The following is a 24372-nucleotide window of genomic DNA, read 5'->3' on the forward strand; positions in this document are numbered from 1 at the left end:
TGATAGCCTACATAACCTGGTAAGCCTCTCAAAGTCAATACAATATTCTCTTAGTTGTTTAAGTACCTAATTCCGACTATTGCCCTAGGAAACTTGTTTAAACATTTTACCAGATATATACTAATAAAAGTGTTCTGGCAATTGTTGGCTTTTTTGTGGAAGCTTTAAGGAGATAGAACGTCTAAATAAGATGGTTACAGCAAATGGTTTTATGTTTGAAAGGAGGCAAGAAAAGAACAAAGCAAAGTGAACTATGTTCATCTTGTTGAGAAGTTGTAAGTAGAAATAGTCTTAGAACTCACATGATGCAAAGGTATTCAGCTAATTAGGATAAGGAACAACCACTCAGTGTGTGGTGCCAACTAGAGCAGCTCTCTGCTCTACACAAAAAAATGTTGTACCCTATATATGTGGAATAGGTTGCAGGAAAGACCACTAATACTTCTAGGTTCAGATCCAAACTTCTGAGTCATACCTTCAAGAACTTTCTTCAACTGCTCTTACGGGCCCTTCTAAACTCACTGCTATCATTACCACTTAGAAGCCAGAACTTCCCTTATTCCAGGAGACCTGTATCCTCTAGCTAGGCTCAATACCTGCTTTCTTTCCTTTTTAAATTTATTTTAGTTAATTAATTAATTTATTTATTTTCAGCATAACAGTATTCATTGTTTTTGCACCACACCCAGTGCTCCATGCAATCTGTGCCCTCTCTAATACCCACTACCTGGTTCCCCCAACCTCCTACCCCTCGCCGCTTCAAACCCCTCAGATTGTTTTTCAGAGTCCATAGTCTCTCATGGTTCACCTCCCCTTCAATTCTAAGATTTCCCACTTTCTTCCTAACTCCTTATTCCTGTCCTTCACAAACGTCTCTCTCTTTAAATGCATAGATGTTCATAAAACCTGCAAAAAGTAATCTTGATTGGCACAGACACATTGCCTTGGTTCAATCTTTGAGTGTTTCCTATTGGGGCAGGTTTTGACTTTGGGTATACTACAGACTGAGAAGTAAAAAGAAGCCATCTACATCTGTGATATCCTCACAGCTGTTGATGTAGCTCTAGGAGGAAATGAAAGGCACTTAATGTTTCTTGAAATAAAAATGATTGGTTCTATTTAAGACATTTTGTCTTCTAGAGAAGTATGGAATAAAATAAGAGTAAATAAAATATATACTAAAACTGAAGATCTTTATGCACAAAATACAAGGAATCCAGTTCCCTCCCAAACATCCAGATGTCTCCCAAACAATGTTTTCCTTTGTTAAGTCAATGGTGGGATCAGTGTAGATCAACTAGTGCCTTCACCAATACTGGGATCACAAGGGCTATCTCTTCTCCCTCCGGCATCAATCCTAGACTCCCAAGAGCTTCTAAGACTACTCCTTTAACCAGAAACCCACAATTACCCAGTTTTTTTTTAGGTGCTTCAGAAGTTGGTGTAGTTTTATGTTTGGGACGTGGACGACGGGTCCGTTTTGATGTTTTAGGAGCTGAAGAAAGAAAACCTTTGGTTACTACAGAGTCCATAGTTTGGAAGCTAAAGGTAGCATGACACATGAATCCAGATTTTCTAAACTTACTACATTAGTAAATCTGTCTTTTCAACCTTTCAATTTGAAACTTTCACCCTTTGTAGTATACATTCTTTTATAAAGGCAATTTCATTGAGAATGAGTCATACAGAATTAAGTTATTAATTCAAGAAGTGAAATAGTGTTCGTAGTTCTCTTCTATTGAACAAAAGAGTTAAGTCCTGCTGCAGAAATATTATGGGGCAGCCATGGTCAGATACAAACTCTGTGATAGTTTACTAAGATAAGGCCATATAATTAACTAAAATGTTTATCAAAGGACAGATATTAGAGAGTTTTAAAAAAGGTAGGACTGCAGATGCACAAAGAAACTTCCTGATACTGTAACAGTCAGTAGAGTCAAAAGAACTGCTTTTTAAACCCAGCTTTAATAAAACATGGTTAAAATGCACATGAGATGACTGAGCAATTTTAGATGGTTATTTGTATAACAGAAGACCCGAGTTAGGTTTATGCATGGCTCTCTTAAAAACAAGGGGCAACTTGTTTTAAGAGTCAGTGTCCTCAAAACTTTTAGGATGAAGAATTTTATGGAGTGACAACAGAGGACAATGTAGTCCTTATGAAGCAAAAGAACATGTAGCTATGAAGTTGATGGAGTGAGTCTGAGAATCAGCACTTACTGAGGAGCATGTGTTATTACCTTGTGTTGTTACCCATGTTTCAGTTCTCAACACAACCGGTTCAAGGTCTGCAGTAGGAACTGACCAAAAGTATTAAAAATAAACAAAATGATTGCTTAAAATGTTAAAAAACCTGAAAACATTTCAAAATTTATCTTAATCATATACTTTCTGGAACTATGTAGCAACTTCTTTATTTATTTTTTTCAGCGTAACAGTATTCATTGTTTTTGCACCACACCCAGTGCTCCATGCAATCCGTGCCCCCTCTAATACCAACCTCCCACCTTCAAAACCCTCAGATTGTTTTTCTGAGTCCATAGTCTCTCATGGTTCACCTCCCCTTCCAAGTTCCCTCAACTCCCTTCTAAAAACTATTCAACTAAAAAAAAGTAGACCTCTGATTTCCTAAAATTTGGCCATACCTAAGTGGGGTAACGATTTTCTTATTCCTCCTTTGATGATCTGATTCTAACTAATAAATCAAAATGGGATGTGTGTGTATTGCTAACAACTTTGGGAGGAAAGTGGAGCTACAGCATGATGAATTGAACAGGTTATCCCTTCATTCTAAGCAAAGAAATATGCTTTCATGTGCAACAAAGAGCTTACTGATGTCCACTTGATCAAATCTCAATTACTCCATCAGATGCCCAAGAATCTCCACTGTGAGAATCCATAGACCAATGAAGATTCAGAAGGATTTGACTATCTCTCTCTAGTCAGACATCTTTTCTACTAGTACTAATGTTAGACTTTCTCCTTTGGTTGGTCTCACTTATACTCACTCTTTCTGATTTTATTACTACCTTTTTTTAAAAAAAGATTTTATGTATTTATTTGACAGAGGGAGGGGGAGAGAGGGAATACAAGCAGGGGGAGTGGGAGAGGGAGAAGCACGTTCCCTTTGAGCAAGGAGCCGGACACAGGGCTCAAACCCAGCACTCTGGGATTATGACCTGAGCCCAAGGCATACACTTAATGATTTAGCCACTCAGGCACTCCATATTCCTACCTTTCTACTTATACATGTACTACGGTGGTTTCAAGGCACCATTTAAGTTTCTTTTTTTTTTTTTAAGATTTTATTTATTTATTTGACAGACAGAGATCACAAGTAGGCAGAGAGAGAGGAGGAAACAGGCTCCCCACTGAGCAGAGAGCCCGATGCGGGGCTCAATCCCAGGACCTGGGATTATGACCCGAGCCGAAGGCAGAGACTTTAACCCACTGAGCCACCCAGGCGCCCCACCATTTAAGTTTCTTAATCTAACTTTTGAGATGTACATATTTATGTACCTAGTACATTTTGTTGATAGCAGTGAGAAATAAATCTTGATCTTGTCTTTGCATACATGATTTCTAGAGCCATCTTCTATCTTATTTATGAAGGCTTTTGTTCTCAACTTATTGCATGTCTGAGGATTAAAGCATGTCTCCCACACCTAATTTATACCCCCAAATTTGCTGATATTACCCAGGGATACTAAAGATATTAGTTGTTAATTTGAACTCAATATGCCCAATTTTTCTAAAGTTTTATTTTCAGTATATAAATGGAAATTAATTAAATGCACAGTGACAGAGAAGACTTCACTCTAGAAGAATGAAGCATTCAGTTGCTCCACAGATTTTCCCCTGCTGTGTTCCTTTTGCCATCTCTACAGTGGGAACTGCTGTTTAACACAAGTTATATCTTTACTTTTATGGGGCCTATTTGTTACTTCCACACATTGGGATTACTCTTGAGCCCCTGCTGGGTTAGGCTACTGCAACTCTAAACCAGGAACACTTGTTTACCTGGTTTGGACTCAGATGCTTCAAGAGTTGGTGGGGTTTTTGGTCTGGGACGTGGACGACGTGTCTGTTGTGATGTTTTGGAGGCTGAAGGAAGAAATTCTAGGGTTATCACACAACTACATTACCTCTGTTCTGGAAGCAATGAGAGGTGAAAATATGGTTCTAGATTTTCTACAACTTTTAGACATGTGTCCTTCTAGTTTGAGATTTTTGTAATGTATACTCTGTATATAATTCTTGTACTATAGAAGTTTCTTTGAAGAAAAAAAATCCCTTTTAAATTCAAGAAATAAATATTAGTAATTATAATCAAAGTGTCATAGAGCAGGTTGATTGGGCAACAGAAAGGTTAAGAACCACTGCTAAATTTTAATGTATTATGAAGGATGGTCATATTAAACCCGAGATTTAGAATTCAATTTTCCTATCTTTCCACACTTTCTATGTAACTACTAAAACAAAAACACGTCATTACCTAAATATCAACAAAACAATATCACACAAATAGAAAAAAATTTGGAAACAAAATGTGAAATAAATGGATCTTCCTGGCCCCATGATTGCTATTTCTTGGCTTTATCTGTCTAGAGAAGAGGTAGGAAGCTACAGTATGTTTGAGAACCATTTTTTAACCAACACTGCTTAGATAAAACAAAAATAATGTGAAAAAATTTCAAATAGGTTACTTGGCAAATAAATGTTCTGAAGTACATTCATGTATGACTGGTTCTCTTTAAAATGACAGGTAAACTTAATAGTTTTCATAATTTTAAGAATATAAATGAATGTCCAAGAAGAATGACATATGGTCACATAAAGCAAAATGAAACTCAGGGTTTGACAAAAGCAGAGTAAGTCTTGTTGAAAAGATAATATATTATTACCTAATGTTGTTTCTGGGGTCTCGGGTCTAAGAGTGACAGGTTCAAGAACTGTAGCAGGAACTGCCGCCAAAATACAGTAAACCAAAGAAATTTTAAAACACATGAAAAGTAAGAACATTCACATCTAAACAAATCTACTTGTATCAATCTTTCTACAAAAACAAAGAAAAAAAATTAACCTCCTAAATGAAGGAAAGAGTAGATGGTGTTCTTTGAAGATTTGGCCAAACTATAGTCTTGGTCTTAGGTTTAGCCTTTGAACTATCTTGATTGTCTTAAAGAAGTCAGCATAAGATTCTCCTAGGTTTTAGCTAATGGATTCTGATAACTCTGCACTAGAAAATATTTTTATTCATTGACCTAACATACACTTGGGAAAGAAGTTGTTTTTTAAAAAAATCTGAGCTCAATCTGTATTTCTATGGAAGCTGAACATGTATACTTACTATGTTTAAGTAAACATGGATACAATAAACAGTTTTTAAGTTTGAAACAGATATAAAATTTAATCATTGAAGTGGACTATGTTGATCTTTCTCAGAACTCATCTATGGAAAGAGTCAGAACTCTTTCCAAACCACGGCACATAAGAGAGCAGAATAAAGATGGTCATTCGGTCTGAAATACTCAGTAGAGCATCTGTTTGGCTAAAGACCAGATAAAGCAGAAATCAAAGACCACTGAGGTCTCTGTATCAAATCTAAGCTCCTGAATCAGGTCCTCAAAATCCTCTTTCAGTAGGCTCTCTGGACTCTTCCAAATGCAACATCATCAATAAACTTGTTTTGGCCATCTGGAAGTAAGACAGTCTGTTTCAGGCTGGACTGTCATTGTGGCTAACCCCCTACCACCTTACATGTGTAGCCCTTCTGCCATGGTTCACTCTTCCCTCCATTCACTGAAATCCTGTACTAAGCCCAAGGTCCAAGTCTAATCGACTTTGATCTTTTCCTTTGCAAGGTCAGTATTTAATGTATCATGCAAACATGTACCCAACTCTACTGTTTTAGAAAATCTCCCACAGCTGGCATATCACCCACAATTGCCAATATTGGTCCAGAAATATGCAAGGGACTTATGATTTTTTTGTTTATTTGAACAGAATGTATTGGCTCTGATAAAGAAGATTTATCATTAAAATTTGAATGGAAGTTGATGGCAAGAAATATACTAGATGCATATCAGAGAAGACTCTCACATAGAGTAAGATATTGTAACACCAAATATATCGCACCCAGCCACATTCTCTGACACCTGGGCAAAGCAGACATTACTGACCATGTCATGACCTCACACTTTGAGCCACTAATAGGTTGGCACTGTTTGGGGTTCTCATGGGGATAGACTACTTGGGTTCACCCTTAAACTAAGGAATCACACATTTATCAGATTCAGTCTGAGGTACTTGAGGGCTTGGTGTTGTTTTGGGTCTGGGGCATGGACTACGGGGTCTTTGTGTTGTTTTAGTAGCTGAAGAGAGAAAAGCTTTGTGTTACTCTAGGTGTTAAGGTTCTGGATTCTGAGGAGAGGTTTTTCCAAGAGCTGTCAGATTTTCAAAAGTTACAGGAAATTTTCCGTTATTTAATGTTTTTAATCTTTTTATGCCAATGTGTCTTCTTTTTATCATTGGTGGTACTTTGAGGCAAATTCATGTGTCTGGTTGAGTTGTTTGTTCAAGGCATGAAGATTAACACTTGTAATTAAACACACAGAATTTCCTCATTGGGGAAAAAATGAGAAGGAAGGCTCAACTCTGGTGCAAGGGAGGGGCATTTAGGGTCACACTGAGGAAAAGGCTTATAATTTAAAATTTTGGATTTAGGTAATTTCCTATATGTCAAATTAGTAATAAAACATCTCATTACTTAAAGCACCAACAAAGAAACAAACATACCATGTAAATAGTTTTTTAAAGACTTAGCAACCTAAATGTACAAAGGACCCTAGGAATGGCTATTACCTCTGATCTAGATAAGAAAAAGATCCGAATTTGTTTTAAACTTGGCTTTAACAGAGAGCACTGTTCAACAAAGCACGAGATAACATGACAATGCAAATGTACCAGCGAAAGCAATGTTTTGAATTAAGCTAAGATCAGCTCTCATAAAAACAATAGGAAATTTGTTTTTAAGAGGCTTCAGGATTTGTCAGATGAAGTAACTGAATGGCAACAGAAGATGATGGTGGCTGTCTCATGAGAGAGGGAAAGCCAGGAGATGGAGACTGAATGGAATATACAATGAGCAACAAAGGTATTTGGTGAATGACACAGAATCATTACCTAATGTTGTCCCAGGTGTCTCAGTTCTAAGAGTAACAGGTTCAAGGTCTGTCACAGGAACTGAAGTAATAAAATAAGCAAAAGAAGTTTTTAAAAAATTTATAAAGGGTTATGAAATTTACTTCAAGATATATTTTGTCAGTGTAACATTTCATCTAGAACTACTACTTTATTTCTAGATAAAGGGGACTGTGACTGTGTCTCCCCAAATTACTATGTTGAAGACTTAACTCCCAAATGTGACTGTGTTTGGAGATAGGGGAGATAGGGGCTTTGAAGAGGCAATTAAGATTAGATGGGGCTGTAAGAGTAGGTCCCTAATCCAGTATGACTGATGACCTTATAAGAATAGAGGCACACACAAGGAAGGCTCACACACAGAGAAAAGGCCATGTGAGGACACAGCAAAATGAGACCATCTACAAGCCAAGGAGAAAGGCCTCAGGAGACATTAAAACTGCTGAAGCCATCATCTTAAATTTCCAGCCTCCAAAGCTGTGAGAAATCAATTTCTATTGTTTGAGCCACCCGGTCTATGATGTTATGGCAGCCTTAATAAGCTAATACAAAGGGAAACCAACTGTTTGGTCCAGAATTGGCTAAACTATAGTTGAGGACTTCTTCATCTTATGAGAAGTCTTGTTATTACTTGTAGTCTCTGTTAAGCAGAGGGAAACAGTTAAGAGTAAACAGTTACCTCTGTTGAAACAGTTCAGCTAGTTCATGATTGATTATTTGAATCTACATGGTGGACTCTAGGACATTTTTAGGCTTTTACTTAAATACATCCCTAATCATCTTGAAAATCAAGTAAAATACTAACTTGCACTTTCGTGGGTGCTGAATAAAGAAGATATCTATTATGTTTATCACATTATGGTTGCAGAAAAAGTTCCTAAAGATCCCAGCAGCCATTACACAAATAACCAAAAATGGGTATGATGACCTTGCTGATAACTAAGCTTTGGAAATATCTTGTGACCTGTGTCCAAAGGAAGGTACTCAAGAGGACTGGGCAAGGACCCACTCACAGTCTGTGGCATTCAGTAAAGCACCCATACACTATCAGTACCAGAAAAACATCATCCAGTGTGGAAAGAAAAGGATTCTGAAGCTCATAAGAACAATATTGGACTCCTGAATGGAACATTCAAGCCTCCTTCAATTTTCTGTGGTATTAACCAATAAGAGCTTTTGATGGACACTTCAAATAAGCAGATCCTCTGCCCCTCTGGTTTCCTCTATATATATCCTATTTTTTTTCTTGTCTTCGTTCATTCTCACCTGTCCACTTGTACAAATTCTGATGTGACATCAAGACTTAAACTCCTTCCCTGATCTACCAAGCTCCAAAATGATGCTTTACTTCCTTAAGACCTTATATGATGAGTCTAACATTTAATGTTGAAATACCCCCAAAATCTTCAATTTGCAAATACACCCTGCCTTAGCAACCTCTTCGACCTCAGCCACAGCAACTTCTTCCTAGAAACATTGCCAAAGGCAAGGGAATCAAGGGCAAAAATGAACTATTGGGACTTCAAGATCAAACGCTTTTGCACAGCAAAAGAAACAGTCAACAAAACCAAAAGACAACTGACAGGATGGGAGAAGATATTAGCAAATGACATATCAGATAAAGGGCTAGTATCCAAAATCTATAAAGAACTTATCAAACTCAACACCCAAAGAACAAATAATCCAATCAAGAAATGGGCAGAAGACATGAACAGACATTTCTCCAAAGCAGACACCCAGATGACCAAGAGACACATGAAAAAGTACTCCACATCACTCAGCATCAGGGAAATACAAATCAAAACCACAATGAGATACCACCTCACACCAGTCAGAATGGCTAAAATTAACAAGTCAGGAAATGACAGATGCTGGCGAGGATGCAGAGAAAGGGAAACCCTCCTCCACTGTTGGTGGGAATGCAAGCTGGTGCAGCCACTCTGGAAAACAGCATGGAGGTTCTTCAAAAAGTTGAAAATAGAGCTACCCTATGACCTAGCAATTGCACTACTGGGTATTTACCCTAAAGATACAAATGTAGTGGTCTGAAAGGGCACATGCACCCCAATGTTTATAGCAGCAATGTCCACAGTAGCCAAACTATGGAAAGAGCCTAGATGTCCATCAACAGATGAATGGATAAAGAAGAGGTGGTATATATATATATACAATGGAATACCATGCGGCCATCAAAAACCTGAAATCTTGTCATTTGCAATGACGTGGATGGAACTAGAAGATTTTATACTTAGCGAAATAAATTAATCAGAGAAAGACAATTATCATATCATCTCACTGATATGAAGAATTAGGGAAAAAAGACAGAGAATCATAAGAGAAGGGAGGGAAAAATGAAATGAGATGAAACCAGAGAGGGAGACAAACCATAAGAGACTCTTAATCTCAGGAAACAAATTGAGGGTTGCTGGAGGGGAGGCGGGTGGGAGGGATGGGGTGGCTGGGTGATGGACACTGGGAAGGGTATGCGCTATGGTGAGACCTGTGAATTGTGTAAGACTGATGAATCACAGACCTGTACCCCTGAAACAAATAATACATTATGAGTTAATTAAAAAAAAAAACACCCTGCCTTATTTTCCTTCTGTAGGCTTTTTATGCAGAAAAATTTTCTGTGTTCAACTAGCCTGAAGATGAAACAAAACATGTTTCCTACTACTCTGAGGTAGAGGAAATATTATGTATCTTCCAAAGATGTACTTTCTGCCAGCCCTGAAGGGAAAAGGACTCTTCATGATTCCCTTGCTAGAGGGTATGTGGGTTTACACTTTCAGCCAGTAACAGTCTCGCAGGATCCTGAAACCAAGGACAGAGCTTTCATCTGGTGTAGTCCTAGGTTCATCTGGATTTAGAGGTGTTTTAAGTTTGGTTTGTGAATGGAGTGCCCATTGGGATGTTTTTGGAAGTGGAAAAAGATAACCTTCAGTTATTTTAAGGTTTATGGTTCTGCAAATTATGAGGTTTAGAAATTTCTTTGTTTTCTATAGCTTGAGAGATTTTTCTTAAGTTTCATAAAATATATGTTTCCAGTGTGAAAATTTGCCCCTAATATGCTACTGTATCTTCTTCTGTTATTGATACTTTGGGGGGCAAAATTGACATAAAAGCAAAGTTATTATTTCAGAGAGTCAAGATTGGTATTTTTTATCGTTTTTTTTTTAAGATTTCATTTTTAAAGTCATCTCTACACCCAATGAGAGCTCAAAACTGTGACCCCAAGATCAAGAGTCACACACTGCACTGAGTGAGGCAGGCAGGCACCCCCTTATCATATTCTCCTAGAGTCCCCCAACTGCATTAAAAAGTTAAGAATCATTTCTAAACTATGGCTGAGAGTAAGGGGTAGTCAGAGTCACCCTAAGGATGCAGCTTACTATGTAAACTTAACTATCCTTGACCACATTATCTGTTAGACAATTTATTAGCTGAAGGAAGAAAATTTAGGGTTAATATAATGTTGATGGTTCCATAAACTCTGAATAAGATGATATGGCTAAGCTTTCTAAAATCTGTCAGTCTGAGTGGAGAAAGCTTTGTTACTTTGGTTTGATATTTCCTCCTTTGATATATTAATAGGTTTCCTTTTAAAATTGAGAGTTTGTCAAAGACTAAGTTACAATAAAATTTTGTTTAGAAGTGAAGATGAGGAGCCATCATTTCTTTGAAAGTTGTCCCCAATCCAAAACTGGTTACAAATTGCCCCTAAAATATGATGATGAGAGAGAAGTTCAAAGCACATTAGAGTATTCACTTCTAATTATAATTTAGAATTCCTAAGCCTGGGCAAATTTTCCACCTGGTAAACTCACTAGATTAAGCATACAAAATGAGCTGAAACACCATGAAGTAAAAAGTTAGGGAGAACTTCAAATACAGAAAGTAAGATGCCTAAAGAAAATTCATGGTATCATAATCGATAATGCATTGGTGGCCTAAGGAAAGGATATATGGAGAACCATATTCGGACCTTAGCTCTAACCAACAGCATTGTTTAAACAGACTGAGACTGACATGATGCAGTCTCAAGCTAGGATGTGGGCAGATAGTGGTCTTTACTGAGTCCATACACATTTCTGTTAGAAAGGCTTTTATATTGTAAGCTGAATACTGTAATGGGATGATAACAAATTATGACAACATCATCGATATCGCACCACAGAGAACTTTGACAGTGAACAAGAAAAAGCACTTGCTAAAGGACATAAAGGATCATTACCTCAATATGTCCCAGGAGTAATGGGTTCAGAGTCTGTAGCAAGTAATGATCAAAAGTAATTGAAAAAAGAAATGTTAAACCCATGAGAAAAGTCTTCACACTCTCTTAAAAATGAACTTTACCTGTGTGCCACTGTTTTTATAGCCAAAAGGCAAAAATTTTAAAGTTCTGAAGTAAGGGTACAAAGATATTTGTTCTTATGAAATGGTTATAACCTTAGTATCTCCACATGTCTCCAAGCCTTTCTTGTTTTTATATTATCTGATAACACAACGAAAAATCCTGCTTAGAAAAATCTTTAGGCATCTCTCTAGTAACATTATGATTAAAAATTATGAGAATTGAATGTGAAAGTATAATTTATTGGGAAAAAAAGGCCCTAGATCATGATGGAGGAAATAGTTGATATTTTTAAGCAGATACTATAATGAATAACCGGAACAGATGATGCTTTTTTTTTTTTTTTTTTTTTTTGAGAGTCCACTTTGGAAAAAGACCAAGACTTCTGTCCAACTGAAGTCATATAAAAGAACAAGATACGGAGGGTCATTCAGTATGCAAAACTTGTCAGTGCATTTCTCTGTTATCAGGGCAGAAAAGACCTGACAGGAGGATAGGAGAGTAGGCTGTAAATCCTATCATTGAAATCAATCATTCAAAGTCTTCTTCATGGACCCATCTAAAAGTAGCATTATTGACCAAAATTTTTGAGCATCTGCTAAGTGAACATTGTCTTTTCCTCTTCTCCCAATCAGGTTGCCCTTCTAATTCCTCCTCTTCTGCTATCATCCACACATCTGGTACCACCCCACCTCTGATTATATTATTCCTGTCTATCACTACAACCGATCCACAAGCTGTATAAATTTCAAGGTCCTCATTATGCATACCAGCATAATCTTTCACTTCTCTAACAATTAACTGCATGCCTGACAGCTGGTAAAACTCAATAAATATGTTGCTTCTGCCCATATTCCTTTATATCTATTTATGAACAGTTTCTACATGAGAAATTTCCTTCCTCAACAAAGTCATTTGTTATTTCTATTTTTCACAGATGCTAATGTAGCACTTAATAAAATGTGTGACTAAGTGAACTAAATATGCTAGTCATATACTTAACTAAGTAAGCTTTTGATAAACCAGAATCAAAGAGAAAATATAATTTTTCAGAGAAAGCAAATACAAAGTTACCAAGAAGACACCAAGAAGCACAAGAAAATCACAGAGACTTAACCAGAGCTCTTGTTACTCAGGCCTTCACACTGAAGGGTCCCAGGAGCTATTAGCTGGCGAGTTAAACTGTCACCCCAAAATCATATCCCACAGGGTTCCACAGGCATTAGGAGCCACATATTTACCTAGTTTGCTCTGAGATGTAGCTGGGCTCGGTGTGGATTTATGTTTGGGACGTGGACGACGTGTCCTTGGTCGTTGTGAAGTTTTTGGAGCTGAAGAAAGGAAACTGGTTAATGTTGTCTTATAACTCCAGATACTCAAGAACGGATGATACATGGGTCTAGGTTTTCTAAAGTTTCGCTAAAGTTTTGCTAGATTTTCTAAGACTTAATAAATTTGCCTCTTTGGTTTGGGAATTTTGTCATCTATATGCAAGAAAATTTGGGGGGACTGGTCCACTGACAGTTCTTTTGGCAAAGAATATATAACATTATTCTAACAATCCAAAAAGCTTATTATTATTGGTGTCAGATTTTCAAAAAGGATTCTGACCCCAGAAACATAACATGTCTGAATCAGAGAGGGACACAGGCTTACCTGTTTTGGGGAGATTGTACTTAGAAATTATTTGGCTTAGACATACCTCCCATTAAACATTAGAATAAGTACATTTCATTTCTTAAAATCATTGGTAGACAATAAAAATGCCCTGCCTATCTTAACACAACCTTCTGTCAATGTCTACAGAACTAAAATTGATGTTATAGAGCAGCCACTCCTAATTGTATTTGAAATTTAGCTTTACCACAGAACACTGAGCAGAATCGGAGGCTCTGTAAAGCACTAAGAAACTGAATAACGTGGAAAATAGATGCTCTATTCCAGCTGCGTACAGGCTTAACCAAGTAACTAACCAAGTAACTTACTTTAAACATCTTCAATATTCAAAGTGAAGAATATAGTTGAGTGACAAGAGAGGGCGATGAGGAAAACCTTAGAAAAAGAGAACCCCTTGACCAAGATAGTAGCAGAACGGACTAGATAATGGACAGAAAATGCACTTGCTTTAAGACATAAAAAATCATTACCCAACGTTGTCATGGGAGTCTCAATTCTCAGAGTTACAGGTTCAAGGTCTGTGGCAGGAACTGACCAAAAGCAATAAACAACAGAAATTTAAGAACTGTACAAAAAGAAGGAAAATTATCTTGAAAATGAATCTTCTTTACTCTGTAATGATGAAAAAGCATTTCTGAACACCGTAAAAATAGTATTTGGTCTTAATTACTGGCTGTACTCTGCTATCCATTTATCTCACAAAATAGGCATACCTTTTATATTTTGCATCACTATGAGGCCTTTTTCTGTATTTAATTATCTGATTCCAACTACATTGGAAACTTGGTTCCAAAAACATCACTGTTGTCTAATATTTAAATTACTATTAAAAGCTGTAAAAGCAGGGGAGCTTGGGAGCCTGCAGGGTGCGGGGAGCCTGCTTCCCTCTCTCTCTCTCTCTGCCTGTCTCTCTGCCTCCTTGTGATCTCTGTCTGTGAAATAAATAAATAAAATCTTAAAAAAATAATTAAAAAAAAAACTGCAAAAGCTTCTGTTAGTATTTGGAAGGCTTTCACCACCACTGGTATTTGTTTTGAGGAACTGCGATGGTTAGGAGAATCTTTAAAAGTGTTCTCAATTAGCCTGTTTATTGGAGATGTGGGACAGTTATGCAAAAGATAAACTTGGGGCTTTTCTCCATAATAAATGGGGTATTATTTTTTACTATTTCTCCTTTATTTATTTATTTATTTGAAATGAATAATTAAGTGGGCAACAGAGATAATTAAGAAAAAAGTTTGAAGAGTAATAATTCAACTTTTTGTTTAGGATTCCTAGAATTCTATAATATTCTGAAATGAATGAATTATGCATAGATATGAAATCCTGATTTGTAACTCCTTGGATTTAAACTGGTATCTCTATTTTTCATTAAGTCCAAAAGACTAAATGTAACATTAAAGATCTTATCATGAAGACACTGTAAACATTTGTATGGAGATTTTCTTTTGCTAAGACATAACAGCAGAGTTGGTTGAAGCCACATCTGACAACATCTTCTAAATTAATGGAAAACATGGCGTACAGGAGAGGTGGAGAAAGTGAGCACAACAGGATGTAAGAATATTCAAAACTGTTTGCCTTCAGACAAAAAAGGAAATCCTTGTTTTGCTTGGGAAATCAGCGTCTCAAGATGAATTTGTGGGCAGAAGTGTCCAGGTGCATTTGAACAGTACAGGATCAAAGAGGAAAGGACTTTCGCAAGAAAGGGACAGTTGGGTATTGTCTCCAGCCCCAACCAGCTTTTTAACTGCTCCTCTCCCATAACGGTAAATTGCAGACACATAAAAGCAGAAATCTCCAAGATTTCCTGGATGGCAGGATGGCTGTGTTCTCAGCCCCTGCAATCCTTGACAGCGTCCATTGCTGCAAGCAATCTAAATGCCTCTGAAGGTGATCAAAGGAAGAATGACATTCAGGGGTTATAAAGTGAGCAGCAGAAGTAAGAATGCCTTTTGATGTTGAAAAGTTCCCTGTTAAAAATAACAAACAATGTTTTGGAAATGAATGAAAAAATGATCAATGAGCATCATATACATAAGAGGATACAGTTAATGACAGATGAGAAGGGCAAACTCAAAGAGACATCAACCAAGAAGGAAGACCTCATTACCTATGGTTGGGGAGGGAGCTTCAGTCTCCAATGTAACAGGCTCAAAGACTGCATCATAAAAAATAAACAGATAGAAGTAAGAAAAATAAAGAAGCCCAAACTTTCTGGTGCTTACTGATGTTTAATTCATAAGATACAGAACGTGATTTATTCTAAAGTTGATATAAATTGCTTTCTTTATAAGCTTATTAATTATAAGAGATACTCTCTTACTAAATCAGAATTTTGTACTAATTGGAACCTTAGGAGAAATTTTCAGTTGCAAAGCAGTTGAATTTTTAGAACTATTATATAAATATCTTCTTACTTCATAGGAAATCACTTAGGTAATTGTTGCTATTTAAAATGCCATTAAGGTATTTTAGAGGAAGCCAATCTCTGATTATTGCCTACAAAGCATAAACACTGTGCCAGCCTTTCGAGTCTTATCTATTGGTGAATGCTAAAATCACTTTCAAATATGTTCCAGATATAGAAAAATCAGGCTTTTATTCATTACATACCCAAATTCAGAAAACAAAATCTAAAAATGCTAAGAAAGTGGAAACTGTCAGACTATCAGATGTGAAACCGACTAACTTTCTACATATTGGTTTGTTCATTTAACAATTAACGTGGTTACTTTGAAAAGGTAATGAACAAAATCATACTTGGGTTTCTATGCTTCATACAGTATGGCAAATTATAAAAGTTTTCAACAACATTCCCAAAGAAAAAGCTTTTTAAACTAAAGCACAGGAAATTATGTTTACCGGGTTTAGTTGGTGGCATATCTGGTTGTGCTGGGGTTTGGGGTTTAGGAAGTAATTGCTTTGGTGGTTTTGAATCTGAAGGAAAAAAGTTCCTGTAATTAGTGTCATAGCAGAGCTGTGAATGTCAAGATTAGTGTTACTTACACACCATTTTCCTAGTTACAGATCAAGGCAGTGAAAGTAGTGATTACCAGGCTGGATTTGAAGTGCATCTGGTCTACGTGTGGTTTTAGGTCTTTTGGATGGTTTTGATGCTAAAGAGAAAGGTTTAAAAATTAGCAATAATTGTCATGGTCGTAACTGTCATAATTAAAGACATATAGGCTTGAGCAAAGATCCTGTATAAATTCACTGGATATACAACAAAATTAATTTATGGGGTATGGAAAGGATGGGAAATATGTCCATTTCTCCTAATTTTTCAGAAAGGAAAAATCTTTAGGAAATGCTCAAAATGTACCTTTGAGCAAAGAAATGAGAATGATGATAAGACTTTTTTCTACATAAGTAATTTCAGAGATGACAAGTACAATAGTTTTATTTCTTAACACTAAGGTTTTTCAGCATAAAAATAGTAAGTGGAAATTTGAAACTTGCTTAGTAGGAGACCTAGAAAATAATCCATAAATACTCTAAATGATACAGAATTTCACATGGCTACAGATTTCTGGAATTTTCCAAAGTAAAGCAGGTTTACTGTGAATGCTGAGAGATTTTCATGAAAGAGTAATAGTCAAATAGCATTAGTACCCCAAACAATAAAACAAGTTTGGGACTACTAATGTTCTCAAGTTACAAAGACCACATTATTTTCCTATTAGACCCTGGAAAAAGAACGGTGTTTATGCCTCTCATTATCAAAATATACTCAAAAACATTCTTCAAAGAAACAGAAAGCTGAAGAAGCCATTATTTCATGCAGCTTTTTAAGAGGGAAAAGATCTTACAAGTTGAATGAGTAAAGCAATGAAATGATAATCATGGCACTGGAATAAAATTTCACCGTTTGCCAAGTCCAGGATGAGCACAGAAGTCCCTGTGTGAGAAAGAGGAAAAGGTTTTCTCAACAGGACATGGAAGGACAAAGGGTTTGTGCAGAACCAGGAAGCTGCATCCAAGACCACAGACTTTCCTTAAAGAAGAACACAGGTAGGATTCTTCTAGAAGTCTCCTATCTTCAGGCTCTTCAGACCCAGATAGGAAATGTAAGGAAAAGCATGGAATGAAATTATGATGGTGTGGTGAAACTGCAGTCATGCCTGGGTGGACAGTTGGAAAAGCAAAAGTGACATTCCGTGAAAGCAAGTGGAGGTCAGTAGAATTACCGATTGTGGGCACCAAAGGCTCCGGGGGTACTGTAGCAGGTTCCAGAACTATGGAGGCAAAAAGCAAGAACACTAATTATATCAAGCAGCAGCATCTTGAGGAAGGAAATATTACTCCTCATTCTTAAGCCCTATTTTTTTCTGAACGTGATTTTCCCTTCTACTTTTCCGCTTCACCCCCTTCCTCCTGCTTTCCCACACCCCATCTGCCATAAAGACGCATCCTAAGTGAGACTTTTAGGGTGCCCTACTTTAATAATCCACTTGTGGGCCAGCCTATTGCTGTGGGTACCTAATAGTTACAAATAAAAAATAACAGTATATCATAAACATAGGAAGGATAGATGCTTAAATATAAAAATCAACTATACGGTTTCTTAAAGCCCAGCTACTTGGGTAGTAGGAAGCTATCATATCAGAAGCTATCATATTCCATTTTCTATGCTTACTGGAACCCTGAACGTTACATTTACCAGGTTTGGACTTGGGCACATCTGGACTAGGTGTGGTTTTAGGACGGGGGCGACGACCTGGTCGTTTGGTCTTTGGTGGAGCTGAAGAAAGAAAATTAGCTAGTTAATACAAGAGCAGTAGCTCTAAAAACTGATAATACTAAATATATCTTAAAAGCATATTTAAGTTCTTTGATTTTTGTGGGTATGTATCCTTCTGTTTTGTGAATTTCTATCACCATTTACCCAGTTAAATGAGGTCTTTAACATATACATATATACATGTACATATGCATATGTATACATATACATATATAAAACATATATATATGTATATGTTAAAGATCTCCTTATTCTTCCATTTTGAGATGGAAAACTCAAAACTTTGTAAAGCTTAGAGAAGACAGTCTCCTGAAAGTTTTGAAGGTGTATGTTTAACAAGAACATGAGAAAGACACCTTTAAGGAGCCACTAGGGATACAAGATTTGGCCCAAGATTCAAAAGAAATTTTTAATTTAGCATTAAAAACTTTACAAGTTAACAGCATGTATAAAAAGGTTTTGAATTCAGAAATTATTTCAAGGAATGCTTTCTAAAAATGAGATACAGTTTATAAAACTAAAGAATTTTTTTTCTCTGCAAGTAAGAACAAAGAACACAGATACACAAAGGGATATCAATAGATGAATCTGTTAATGTAAGCCTGTTACTAAAGATACCAACAGACAGGAAAAGAGGAAACAAAGCTCACTTGCTCCAATAACTGCATTATCTAATGTTGAAGGTTTTGTTTCCAGAGTTCCAGGTGCTAGGAGTGCATGAAAACCATCAGGAAGGAATCAAAATCAAAGGAAAAATGATAAAACCTTTAGATATGAAAAATCCTTGATTTCTAATTACCAAGTTGAGTGATTATATATAAACAGTGAAACTTTAATCCATGTGAGATAGTCCTTTTTTATTCAAATAGATTCCTGTGTTTTTAGACAAAATGAAAAAAAAAAGTAGTCTTGTCAGTTAAGTTTGGCAGAAGAAATGGAAAAAAACAAACGAAGGCATGGTTCTCAGGAAGACATGAATGCCCTAAAGTGACCAACAGCTTGTGTTATGAAGGAAAATATGCGTAATTGGCCAGGATGGCACCAGCAGAACACATTTCTTGCTCTTCTGAAGAAAAAGCTATAAATATTGGGGTTAGTTTTTCTATTTCCCTTAATGAATTGCCCAGTGACACATCAGGATATTTAGATCTGGAAAGATCCTACGACTTTTCAAGAAAATCTGTGAATGTCAGAGTTTTGAAAATAAGAGAAACACTTCTGAATGTGAAAACACAAAAATGTCTACAAAAAGAGGGAAGCCACGGTCCTCCACTGGAAACAACTAGGTTAAAACAAGCTTGGGACACAGTGCTCAAATATAAGGAGGATGACAGAGCATGTGTTCAATCAAAATCAGCACGGCTTCTAGAGCCTCTGCTTAGTTAAGCAAAAACAAAGAGTTTATCATCTGACCACATGGCTGAAATGAAGATCTGAAGGACAAATTTTTAAAAAGCCCAAGGTAAGGACAAAATTGAACATAAAGGGTCCTAAGGAAGAGGTTTCTTCTTCACTCATCAAAGGAAATTTCATTAATAAGAGTTGACTGTGTTGACTGTAATTGGTGGTTGACTAGAGTTGACTGTGATAGTGGTAGAGTCTGAGGTTCTGGGGCTGCAATAAAATAATTATTATCAAAGCCGATGCTAAAGATCACCATTTAAAGACAGAAAAATTAAATGTCCTTTACTCTCAAAGCTGTTCTCTCACTGGTGAAAAATCGGGTTCTATGGTTTATTACACTAAAGATCATTCCACATCCTTTCCACAAACCACAATAAAAGTAAAAATTGAGAATTCTGGTTTTTGTTGATTTTCAGCTATTTTCTCCACTACCTAATATTCTGAAGATTTTTCCTAGTGCCTGAGGAGATACAGCTTTAAAGCAAGGTCAGGGTAGCCTCTCCAAAGCTGGCCAGAGTGTCCCATCACCTGCCAATTTGTTTTTAATTAGGATGGTCAGATTTGTCCAAGGAAGTAGGAAGAGGAAAAAGATCTAACAGACCTATAGCCAGGTCTGAGATCTGTTAGTTTTGGGTGATTTTTCAGCCTGGCTGGATCTGATATTCTTAAAAAAAAAAAAAAAAAAAAAAAAGGAATTGAATATATGGTCTAAAAAGGTAAAAAGGGCCTTGATGGTTCATATAGTTCCTCATATTTACTAGTATTTATTACTGGTGAGCAAATTGGTTTACATATGAAATTTATTTCATTCTGGTTAGCAAATCAAAGAAGTCAAAAAGTAATCTCAGATTTCATCAAACACTGAACAAATTAAATAACAATATCATTTAAATATTCTGAAAGATAACAATCCTTCCAATGTTTTTCAAATTGGCAGTAAGTAAATGATACTTTGTGCTGAATATAGTTTGGTTACAATATCTATGCTTTTAAAAAGATTATCCAAGGGGTGCCTGGGTGGCTCAGTGGGTTAAAGCCTCTGCCTTTGGCTCAGGTCATGATCCCAGGGGCCTGGGATCAAGCCCCACATCGGGCTCTCTGCTCAGTGGGGAACCTGCTTTCCTTCCTCTCTCTCTGCCTTCCTCTCTGCCTACTTGTGATCTCTGTCTGTCAAATAAATAAAATCTTAAAAAAAAAAAAGAGTATTTGGCCTTAAAAAAAATTATCCAATAGATTTCTTATTCTATAGAACAAAAAGAATTCTTTTCTTTCAAGAAGAAAATAAAAAAGGAACTCAATCTCCAAGACAGAAAAAAGTGAAGATTCTTTGTCATTTTTTTCTTACAGAAAAAGTAATTAACATGGCACCCACCAACCAGCTTAAAAGAAATTACATCATTTTGTCAGTTATATTTTTTAGACTACATTTATCAGGATGATGTTTCTGGACTAGGGGCTGTGGAAGGATTTGGAGAAGTAGATAGAGACTCTTCAGTATCTAAAATATAGAACATATAGCAAAATATTTTGCAGGTAGAGAATTTTCATTTATTCTGAAAGCAATGTATAGATACAAGGTGTTATAAAAGGTGACATTGTTCATTAGCATGTCTGTAACCAAAAAAAAAAAAAAATTTTTTTTTTCATTTATCAAGAACTTAGCCAGAAATAGATAAAAACAGATAAACTGCAAAGCCGAAGTGATATATCAGACTAAAGTACACATAGCTAGGCAAAAATTGTGTTTCTGTGTGTTTCTGTGTGTGTGTGTGTGTGTGAGAGAAAGAGAGAGAAAAAGAGAGAGAGAGTGGGAGGAGTCTGGGTGTCTCAGATTCTACAGGAGATAGGCTAAGTAAGTAGTACATTAATGCATTAAATATAGTAACTATCAAAAAAGTCCATATCTGAAAATGGGAAACAAAAATTCTTTTTGAAATTTTGAGGATGTAATTCATGTCTTAATTTCTACCAAGTTGCCTTCTTAACTGTGAAAAAGTAAAATTTGCTACTTGTAGCATCTTTTAGAATTTACAAAGATTAAAGAATGTGGTCTTATGAATTTTATAAACAAAAATCTGTATTTTTGAGTTCCTCACTGAAATGGAAACCAAATAGGTATGGAGGCCCTCAATTAAGCATCTAATTCACCTGTACCTAGAAATACTAATGTCAGGGTTTATTAAAAGCAAGTACATCTTCTGACAAGATTTCCTCTAATTAACAATTTTAAGGTATTATGGGCAAAGGAATAAAAATGTTAAGTGGCATGCAAATAACTATACCACTCACCTCAACACAAAAGAAAAATACACCTGGCTCCCAGATTTGTGACTAACAATGAGAAAAATTTATACTTCTATCCCCTGTGTCAGAGAACTGTGTAAAAAAAAAAAAAAAAACCTATAATTGGAGGTCTCTCTCTCTTTCTCTCTCTCTCTCTTTCCAGTCTGTTAAAAGCCTGAAGAGCCAAATGTCACCACCATCTTAAAGATTAACTGTGAAGGAAGCATTTCTCGCTGGACGAGGCAGACAAGTTGGGACATGGTACATGGTGGGATTTTCAAGAAAGCGGTGGATTATGCTTATAAAACAAGCCAAACCCAATGTGGGTTTTTACTCATTAGTGTAACCACAAAGGAAAACCAAAGGAAAAGCAAGCAATTTGCAGGGAAAGTGAGATGGAAAAATAGCAGCATGTGAGGAGAGGGCTGGGGAAGGCAATGAATCACTCAAATAAAAAAGGTTTTGGTGGTTTATTTGCTCTCCTGAACCTTGGCTAGTGACAGAAATCTTCCACAGAGCTATAATGGTGGCCTGCCCTCAAGTAAAAATAAATACATTTTAAAAAGCTAGAACCCAAGCACCGTTTTGCAGAGATCCATTACTTTGTGTTGGCTCAGACCACTGGTGGTCAACTTAAGTGGATGCATATGTAGGTGCAGATTCCGAAGTCCTAATACTTGATATGAGGGGGGAAAGCATGGCTTTTCTTAGGTGATCAGAAGGTAGAATCAGAAGGTAGATCAGAGGAATATAAAACTCATTGGCTTCCAAATAATTTGCCACATGTTAAAAGAAAACGTCGAATCAAAGAAGTCTCTTTGCTCGAAGAGCTTAGAATAAGAACTCATCCTCTCCCCTTACTTGTATGAGTGAATTTCTTATAAATCTTTCTTTAGAAACCAATGAAATTACTAATGTAATTAAACTCTTAAGAACATCCGAAGGCTTTTTTTGTCTTTTCAAATTTTTATCTTGTAATAACAGAAATACTTAGATTGGAGAGACATTTATTTAAATTTGGTGGTCTAAACACACGGTAATATTTTTCAATCTGCTAGATAATAACCTTCTCTCCAAAGTACAGCATAATAGCTATGACCTAATTCCAAAGCCCTCTAAGCATGATTTTTAAACAAATGTACATTAAGCCCTTCTCTCATATAGCTGTCGAAGTTCTTTGATTTAAACTGTTAGAGCTCTTGAGTTTCATTAGCTATACTTTCTTCTCCAAATAAGCCCTCTGGGTAAGAGTGAAACTTCATTCCATTTCTCTGACTTGGAAACCTCACCCATGGTCACAGCATCAACTACATTCCTTTTGCCTAATCCCTAATTTCCTCTAGTCTGACACCTACACCTGTAAATCTCACTGCCTCTTTAAAGGGAGTCTTGAGAATTCTTTTTTCTGAGCAGTTACATTTTTCTTCCTTGCCCATTTCACTGCAAAAAAATAAATCATGTCCATTTATGTAGAAAATTGTTTGTTTTAATGATACTTTGTGAACACCCATTAGTGAAAAATCCATAGAATGTGACAGTGAGAAAAACCCTGAAGATAAGTTTAAAATTTGGAGGAAAATGATTTGCATTGACAGACTTCCTGAGTATAAGGGGATTCCTAGAAGTCAAGGCTTAAATGGCTGTATAGACTCTGAATAAACAGAAAAAAAAAAAAAAAGAAAGAAAGAAAAAAAAAAGAAAACTTGGTCATTCAGTATGTCCTTCCATCTAAAGGCAGGGGAATATCTCTGTTATTAATTACACAAATGCAATAATCTTGCCCTGCAAAAGAGCCTTCTTCTCTTCAGCAAAACACCATTATTACGCCTGAGAAATAAACAAAAGTCAGTATTCAGAAATCAGCTTCATTTCAGAAAGTAAATCAGGGAGCATTGGGAAAATCCCATCCTTTCCAATCTTGCAGCTGGAGAATGAGAAGTCTTAAAACAAGGGCAGAGTTTTTAGGGGATGGAAACACTTCCCCCCTTTCAGGCTGAAAAGCTACTGTTCAGTGTGATCAGAATTCCAGTCCACTCTGGTATTGGAAATTATTTCGTAGTCCTAGACAAGGGAGTCCTCAATCACCCCCATCACTCTATTTCTGTATTTTCTCTGTGATGGTTATGAACAGAATGGTCCACTCAAAAGCTCAGGGCAACACTATGATAATATCAGAGGGGCTGGTTATAATGAGATCATTGCATTTCATTTTTGCACTTTCCGTGGAAAAATTGTATCAAATAACAAAATACAAATCAGAAGTTCTTACTCCAAAGAGTGACATGAAATAATTTTTTAATCCTACTTTTGAAATTTCAAAAAAAAAAAAAAAGGTTTGGGTAATTACCAGGTTTGGTGGATGTCTCTTCTGGGGTGAGAGGAATTTTAGGTTTCAAAGAAATAAATGGTGTTTTACTAGGAGCTGGAAAAGTAAAGAAAATAATTGACAAATCATTATTTAAGCATTTCAGTGTCTAAAACATCAAAAGGAAAACCTATACTTTAAGGGAAATGAACCCATCATCTTAGACGTTTTTTGGAAATATTCCATTGAAAGAATATTTCACAGACAAGTATTTAACAGGAAACAGTCATAAATTTGCATCTGATTCAGAAAAAGCATTTCAAGAGTATATTTGAACAGAAACAGTATTGTTACAAATAGCCACAATAACTACACAAAGAAAATTATTCTAATCCATTGTTT

At 36.3% G+C, this 24372-nt stretch overlaps 1 protein-coding gene across 42 annotated transcripts in view; it reads right to left on the minus strand.

Annotated features, from left to right (window-relative positions):
- The window catches only part of LOC101691019 (ABI family member 3 binding protein), a 248767-nt gene that overhangs the window by 87418 nt on the left and 136977 nt on the right, over positions 1–24372 (minus strand). For 20 of the 42 annotated variants that reach the window (XM_013045552.2, XM_013045541.2, XM_013045542.2 and 17 more), the window contains 13 exons: positions 24013–24087; positions 17898–17978; positions 17425–17472; positions 16291–16353; positions 16100–16174; positions 15348–15395; positions 13705–13764; positions 12799–12888; positions 7186–7245; positions 4905–4964; positions 4021–4104; positions 2241–2300; positions 1412–1495 (listed from right to left, as the gene is read on the minus strand). In XM_013045552.2, the coding sequence (XP_012901006.1) occupies positions 1412–1495; positions 2241–2300; positions 4021–4104; positions 4905–4964; positions 7186–7245; positions 12799–12888; positions 13705–13764; positions 15348–15395; positions 16100–16174; positions 16291–16353; positions 17425–17472; positions 17898–17978; positions 24013–24087 (888 nt within the window). Of the gene's footprint in view, positions 1–1411; positions 1496–2240; positions 2301–4020; positions 4105–4904; positions 4965–6284; positions 6375–7185; positions 7246–12798; positions 12889–13704; positions 13765–15347; positions 15396–16099; positions 16175–16290; positions 16354–17424; positions 17473–17897; positions 17979–24012; positions 24088–24372 lie in introns of all 42 variants that reach the window. The other 22 variants (XM_013045564.2, XM_013045562.2, XM_045088264.1 and 19 more) reach the window with 14 other exon arrangements.

This window comes from Mustela putorius, unplaced genomic scaffold, assembly GCF_011764305.1.
Source record: "Mustela putorius furo isolate JIRA1106 unplaced genomic scaffold, ASM1176430v1.1 tig00003834_pilon_pilon_pilon, whole genome shotgun sequence".
NCBI lineage: Eukaryota > Metazoa > Chordata > Mammalia > Carnivora > Mustelidae > Mustela > Mustela putorius.